This window comes from Hipposideros armiger, unplaced genomic scaffold (genome assembly GCF_001890085.2).
Source record: "Hipposideros armiger isolate ML-2016 unplaced genomic scaffold, ASM189008v1 scaffold_580, whole genome shotgun sequence".
NCBI lineage: Eukaryota > Metazoa > Chordata > Mammalia > Chiroptera > Hipposideridae > Hipposideros > Hipposideros armiger.
Window position 1 is genome coordinate 919,737 of NW_017731930.1, and position 8,098 is coordinate 927,834.

Below are 8,098 nucleotides of genomic sequence, written 5' to 3' on the forward strand. Positions count from 1 at the left end.
TTGTGTGGATATCTTACATTTTATTTATCCATTTATCATTTGTAGGGCATTTGGGTTGTTTAAACTTTTTTGGCTATTATGACTAACACTGCTATGAACATTCATTTGCAAGTGTTTGTGTGGACATACATTTTCAGTTCTCTTGGGTATATACCTAGGATTGGAATTGTTGGGTTATTTGATGACTCTGTTAACTTTTTGAAGAACCACCTGTTTTCCAAAGCAAAGTGAGCTTTAATCTGAACGTCCGTGTTTTATCTCTTCTCCACTCCCCTCGAGTCGTTGGTGCTGTAATACTGAGAATTGGAAGGGAGGGTAAAAGAAGAAAAACTTTTTTTTGCTGTGATTTTATTTTTAATATACAATTTATTTAAAACTAGTTATTTAGAAATGAGCCTGCTTTTATTAAGAGGCTGGCTGTCAGAGCAAGGTGGTCTCAGCAGAGATGACTGAGGATCCTCTCTACAAAATGCTAAGAGAAAAAATTGGTTTTGGTTGGAAATATTTATTCAGTGACACCTCTTTCGGCAATGTTAAAGTCATATATTTCCTTGGAAGATAATGCCATCATGGTTTGTAATTTTTACATTTATAGGGATGTTTTCCCCACTATTTAGCATTTTTGCCTTTTTGTGTGCACATGGTTAATGGATTTTCACATTCTGCTGGATTCATTCATATGCATTTGTCAAAACCTAAATTCATTCAATTAATTTCTGATTTTAAATTGCTATTTAATTTTCACCAAGCATGAGCCAGGTTTAGTCCCTGCAGAGAGTAGTTTTCCAATAACTCACTGAGAGAGGTTCAGATTAGACTTGGATTTTTACCTGGAGAAGTGATGATGAATTGATGGAACAAACTTGTATATGGCCAAAAACTCATCTTGTCGATATTTTATTGCTTNTCTTACAGTTTGTCATGCAGCCACATTTTGCACATCTGTCTAACATACCTTTAAAACATAGAGCCAGCCTTTGAAGTCATTGTCAAGATGTCAGCATTCCTTCTGTATCTAATTCATAAGGATTTTTTTTCTAACGTTTTTTATGATAGTTCCTGAGTCATCCTTAATCTATGTACATCAGATATTTTGTTTCATTCTTCTGGCATTTCTTACCCTCATAGTGACATTTCCCTGCTACCACCTAGTTCATATGACTTGTTCTCTAATAGCTTCACGTGCGTCATTCTAATTAGCCTGTCAATGCTGTGTCGCTAGAAACTCTCTTTGTGCCAACACTTCCAGCTCCAGCCACTACTCCTATCCCCAATGTTAATGTCATAGGCCTAACAAAGGCCCTGAAATATTTGACTTGATTAATTGATTGATAAAAGAGATTTATAGAGTAAAAAAAGCGAAATATAATGATAAGCAGCTATGCAATTGGTCTTAATAGCTTAAATGATATGAGACAACAGAGTAGATGGTTGAAGAATTGGAAGAAGCCAAATTCAGATAGTGTAATGGTGATGGACAAGAAGATGGCAGTGCCTTGAGATGCCAAAGCATCTTAACTTAAAGATAAGCATTCAGGTGGGAAATATTTAAGCATTACATGAAAATTAAAATAGTTTTAATTTCAGGCACAGCTAGTAACTCTGCATTAGTGGAGACTGAAATGAATTGGTAAACTTGTCTTAAGCTAAAGAAAAAATTATCTTTGGTTGAAGAGAATATCAACAGAGCTTTATTCCCTTAGCCCATTTAAAGTGCTTCCTAGCAGTTTGCCTTTTGTCTATCAATAGTGACTATATAGTTTAGCCCCTTCTTCTTATAGATGAAGAAACCAAGGTGTCAAGGGATAAAATAGTAATTTGTCTGTGGTCACAATACAAGTTAGGGACAGATCAGTGTGAATTGCCTAAATCAAATTGATTGCCTAGTTCTAATATTCCAATCAGGTTATATAGAATTACTCTAGTATTCGGAGAGGCAGCTCAGGAAAACTTCCTGAAGACAAATTTGAGGTCATTTGGCTGAAGACCTGATCCATGGACCATAGGCCAGATTTAACTAGACTATGGTTTCCCAGCTTTATCATTATTGACTTTCTGGCCCAGATAACTCTTTGTCTGGTGGGGGTTAGGGATGATTGTAGACGGGTTAGCATCATCCTTGGTAGAACCACTAGCACCTCCCCAGTTGGGACAACCAGAAATAATCCTCAGACATTGCCAGATATACCTTGGGGAACAGAATCTCCCACAGTTGAGAAACACTGAACTAGATCCAGGGTGGCAGGTACATATTACTGGTGCTTAATTTCCCCATCCTTCATCCGGAAAAGGACTTGTCTATTATTCCTTCCCACTTAGCCCAAGCAGTCCTTCCCAATACATCTACTCCATCAATCAGTTGTGATTGCTACACAAGATCAGACCTATTTGCTATTCCTGGATTAGAAGGCAGATTTAGGGTAAGTTACAAGCAGTAGTCTACATGTGAAATTTCTATTTATACTCTTTTCCCCTTTTTCTTCTCTCTTAAAATCACTTCAGTGGCAATGAATAAAGATATATGTAAACTAAAACCAAAATTGTTTTGGATAAGAAAAAGTATTCATAAGTAAATCCATATACACTAGAAGTTTGACAGTAATAATTGCTAGTGCTATTTATATAATAATACTACCAGTGCAGTGTTCCTGTATTGTTCCAGTTTGGCTACATCTTTTTTTTTTTTTGGTCTCATAAACATGACTAGATGCTAAGATTTTGTGATGTCAGTTTTAGAGGGTCCTCCCCATGTGTTCATGGATTTTATTTGCTGCATTGTTTCTAGCTTCCACTCAATAGTTGTAGGAACAGCTAATGTTCTTGCCTTTTGGTCATTTTTGCTCTCCCGGTAGGTTATTCTCTGGGTATTAACTTTGCATTTTCAGATATGAATTTACTCTTAAGGGACTAGATACACTAATTAGAAAATGGCTGTTAGTCCCAAAATAACTAGCATGAGCTAGTTACTTTGAAAGCTTTCTCTGGGTATTTCTTTTTTCTTCACCTTGGTGACATCCATAAATATTCAATATGGGTAACACTTTCGTCTCTCTACATGGAAAGACACTTAGTCAGTAGGAAATAGGCAAAAGAGTGCCAGATTTGAAGGAGAATGACTGAATTTGGGTTCAGTAATTCCTCCTCAGGGAGGTGTGATAGGGTTTTCAAGAGTTTGTACCTCTGTCCTTCTCAGCTCAGTCAGTGCACAGCCACAGTAGAATTTAAACCATCCCCAGCCCTTTAGAATTATCAGAATTGTCGTCTCTGACACCAAGATTCCAAAGGGAGGCTGATGTGCAAGATTCAACTCCTTTAAGTAAGAGTGACAAAAAGAGATCTCTTGTTTATGATATTGTCCCAGGGACAATGAAAATAATGTGGCCCTGAGTTCCTTTCAAAGAGTTTTAAGAAAGCTACCATTAACAGCTCCATTATTCTCAGATACAAAGCTAAAAAGTAGAGGGTACTCTACCTGTAGTACAGAAGGATGTCAGCTGGTTTGTCAGCAGCAGATGCCCAGCTCAGTCTGAGGCTCTAAGCATTTGTGTGCTTTGTCAAAACAAGCATAGATGGGAGGCCTTGCTTTGATGCTCTCCAGTTTCTGTCCTCATCTTTACCCATGTTACAGGTTGGCCCAGGGTGGGTTTTACTCTGCGGCTGTCACTCCTGCTCTTCCCTGTGGAACTGTGAAATTAGCATTGGTAGAATTCATACAAGATGTTATGATTTGTTATTATTGTTATTAAAATAGAAACAGAACAATTTGGTAGGAAACCTAGCTTTTTGTGGCAGTGGACTTTGTGACAGAGAATTCATTGGTCTGCTAGGAGCCATACAGAATCATGTGTTCTGGTTTCCAGTGAGTTTTCATATAGGCTTTTGTACCTTTTGAGGAAAAAAGACCTCAAATATTGCAATGGTCTTTTTGCTCATAAGTGACTTTTCATGCCTTTATCTCCCAAATAGTCCATATAATGTAGTTGTACTGCTTTCACAATAAAAATATTTAGACAAGTTTCTATATGTGTCGCCAAGAACTGGACCAAGAACCTTCAGCATTATTTAAATCACATGCTACTTAAGAGCTAAAAATATCCACTTGATCTGTTCGTCTCTAGCTTGTTGTAATATTTCCTCCTTCCTTTCAACTAAGAATTTTTTTTAATAACTATCATGTGTTAGTCATAGTGAGTGTAGGTACAGAGGATAAAACATTAAACNTGAGGATTTAGCTATCTTCTTTTAAGTTAGACATTAGAGTAACTTGCAAAAATGTAAAACAATGTTCTTTTGTTTCAGAAATTAAAGCTATTTTTCATTAAAATATACTATTTATGTTAGTATGTAGTGTTTTATTGTAACTTTTAAATCAATAAATTTTTAAAAACATCTTTGCTTTCAATTTCTAATGTAGTAAATGTCAGTCGATACAATCCACAATATCAAAGGCTCTTTAGAGTCCTTTATACTTTTGAAGTGTAAAGGTTACCTGAAACCAAAAAACTTTAGAATTTTTTACAGTCTGCTTTGTCTCCACCTTCAGACAGCAAATTCCTTTGAGAGCATCAGACTGGAAATTGGGAAATATCTTGTAGTGTAGGAGATTAGTGTTCTTGAATATATGATGACATTCAGTTTTTGCTGATATTCTTGATTCTTTCTAAGTAGACATATATATAGTATGCTGTAAAGTGTGCTGCTTACTGCTTCTGATGGCAACCTTTTATTCCCGCTCTGATATTTGTTTCCAGACATTTTCATTTTAGCAGGGAGCTTTACCATAAAAGCAATAAGGGACTTTGCAGTGATGACTAATCCTTATTTTCTTTACATCTTCCTCCTTTTTTTATATTTAGAGGTTATCAAGGGAGAGCTGTTTAAAAAGTGTTAGAGGACTTCTATAGTGGCCTACAGTCAATTGCTGTATTATACTGAGGTGTTTTCAGTGTCTGGGAAAGAGCATTAAACAGTTGAAAACAAAAGAATCATTGATGTTTATCTCACATGGTGTGAAGAAGAATAATAAAGATGGCAACTGAGAGAAACTTATCCAGAATTTTTTTTTTAAGTTCTACTTATAATTTGTTAAATGCATGTGGAAATGCTTGTTTGTGTTTCTTATCTACTGCATGACAAAACAAGTGTGCCAGGAATAAATTTATTACATAAATGTGTAGTAAGTTTATTTTAGCATTGTATTACTTTGTTCTTTGACAAAAATAAACTACCATCAATCAAAAGCAAAAAAAACCTCCACCTGCCTACCTACTTGTATGAAACTGGATAGTTCCCAATTCTTCAATGTATTACTGCTTTTCCTGTCTCTTAGTATTCCTTCCCTTTTTCCATTGTTTTTAGTGACTTTATACTTACAGTTCAATTTAGAAGACCCCTTACTATTAATGAACTTGTATGTATCTGATTGTTACTTTAAGACTTAAATTATTCTGGTTATAAAATGATCAAAATCATCAGACAAAAAGAATGCCTGTACTCTACCTTCTGGCCTTTTATATTTTCACCTAATATTTTTGGTAGTTTTGAAATTTACACGTTGTGTGGATAGGAGGAGCACTGAAACAACTTTATTTTATACTTTATTCTTTGATAGTTGAGTTATATAGAAGTGATAAAACTGATACTTTTTCCCCGTATTGTATTTGAGTGACTTAATAGTCTTTTGGAGCCATATTTTATTTCATTTTATTTTTGAAATTACGCAAGTTTTCTTTCTCTTTGCAAATGATTATGGTTCTGAAAGTCACATAGAGGCTTTCACCAGAATAGAAGGCATCTAATTTGAGGATTTCAATTAGAAGGGTATTTATTTGGTTCTACAAATAAGACCTAATTATTGCTCAGCTGTTTTCTTAAACCACAATTTCGCTTGTGTTTTCTTAGTCCAAAGATGAAGAAGAAGCCTTTCTGGATTGGAGCGATGATGATGATGATGGATTTGATCCGAGCACACTTCCAGATCCAGATAAGTACAGAAGCTCTGAAGAATCAGATAGTGAAGATATGGAAAATAAAATTAGGTACGTTTTTACCATTGGTAGCATTAGGTATGTGGGTCTTCTCCTTTTAATCCGAAAGATGTTGTAGAGACGAATATTTCATGGTCTTATCATCATTTTAAGGGCTCGCTTCTTGTTTCTGTAATCCCTGTTAACAGATATAAGAGTGTTATAAAAGTTGTATTTTTATTTCCTGTCTCTAGTTTTTTTTTCTTATCTCTTTCTTTCTGAGTCCTTTATGCTTAAGTATTTGATGCACTGGGGTATTTTATTTTGATTTCACCATGAGAGGATGCTGTTGAGAATGTTGTTAAAAAAGCCTCTCTGAATTTAAACACTTTCACATTCTTTGATATAAAATTAAGTAACAATACATAAAATCATGAAAAACNTTTAGAATAAATTTCATTTTTCTAAAAGTCTTATTAAAGTTAAAATGCTGAATCATAGTCTCTTCTGCTGTGCCGTCACAGACTACACTTCTTTTACAGCAGTGCTCAGCACACAGTAAGTGTGCCGCCAACAGTTGTTGGGTGAATATTCCAAATTCTGAAGATACTTCCAAATGTGGGGCTTGCTCTTTGAGGCTGTGAATATTCATGTAACAGTCCTTTGTCTGCCATTCTTAACGATGTTCACTTCATGTATAATTTATAGTCCTTCAGTCAAATATTCCTGTTGTTTTGGAATGCTTGGAAAACATAATGAAGTTACTGAGTGGAATTGTTAAACTCTACTAGATTTAAGAGGGAAATTCTGTAAACAGGTGGCCTTTACCTAAATTTTCCTACTTGTTCCCTTGGATATTGCTTTTAGCATTACTCGATATCCTGTGTCCCCTTTGTCTTCCCAGATTCCTGTATGGTTAGGTGGCCAGAGCTGAAATGTGTTTCCTTCCTCCCATTCTCTACGCCTGTCCTATAAATGCTGAATGTTAGGAAGGACAAAGGTGTTTCTGAGCAGAATCCCCACAATTGAAGAGTCCAAGGCCCTTAATAAAGGTTGGGGTTTGAAGTGCAGTCCAGCCAGTGCATATTCGAAGTACACAAAATACGCACTTTGGCCAGATACCAAAGAATGAAGTATATAAATCAGCATTAGGTCCAACATCACCATTGTGGAATAAATTTCTAGGATACAGAAATAAATTCAAAATATTCTGAAATGTTTCAATTAGTTTTGCAACATAATTAGCAGGAGCAGTGATTTCTTACCACTGTCAGCTGCTCCTGTTTACTAGTTTGCACATTTGCCTTAGAAGATAGATGCTCACTTTCTATCAGTGAGAACAAAATGTATTTTGAACACCTCCTTTTTCTCTAAAATTTTCTTCATGGTCTTTACATTCTTTGTCAGAATTAGAAATAGTTTATCATGAATTTTGAAGTTTTACCTCATGAAATTTTGAGGTGTCAAAGTTGACATTCTGCTTTTTAATTCATACATTATGGGAAGACTTCTTTTTTAAAATCCTAAATGGAATTAAAGAACTAAAATCTAAATAGAATTCTTAAAGCGTATTTTATTTTTATGAATGCTATTTGGCATACAGGAAGGCATTAAAGATAATTCTTTATATTTAGACTTTGAATTGATTTCTTCACTAATAATCACTGGCTGACCAGCAAGCACACACATTCCTTCCTTCTCCATTGCATGCAGCATGGCTTCCATCTCCACTCCCTAGTAAAGTAATTGAAATTAAGCCCCATTACCTTTTATTTTATAAACATTTAAGGCCTTTGGCCTAATATAATTTACTATGGTGCCAATTGATGATCTCTTACTTTCTGTATAGTACAAGAAAATAATCTTTTTTTTCACCCCCTCATCAACCCTGTTCTCCATTTCTCAGAAATGTTCTAGAGTTATGTAACATTTGCCTTTTCTTTTAATAAAGCTTCAAGTATCTTATATTTCTTTTTTTTTTAAGATTTCTTTTTTTTTTAATTGGGGAAATGGGGAGATGGGAACAGCGCTGGGGAATTGGGGGAAGGAGAACAGACAAGTTGCTGTCCTTTTGTTCTTCAGTCTAGTTGTGGAGGACTTTGCTTCACTGGTCCAAGTTGACACCATCATTG

General features: G+C 35.2%; 1 protein-coding gene across 2 annotated transcripts in view; it reads left to right on the plus strand.

Annotated features, from left to right (window-relative positions):
* The window catches only part of DDX10 (DEAD-box helicase 10), a 288,326-nt gene that overhangs the window by 248,965 nt on the left and 31,263 nt on the right, over positions 1-8,098 (plus strand). For both annotated transcript variants that reach the window (XM_019624111.1, XM_019624110.1), the window contains exon 17: positions 5,902-6,038. In XM_019624111.1, the coding sequence (XP_019479656.1) occupies positions 5,902-6,038 (137 nt within the window). The remainder of the gene's footprint in view (positions 1-5,901; positions 6,039-8,098) is intronic.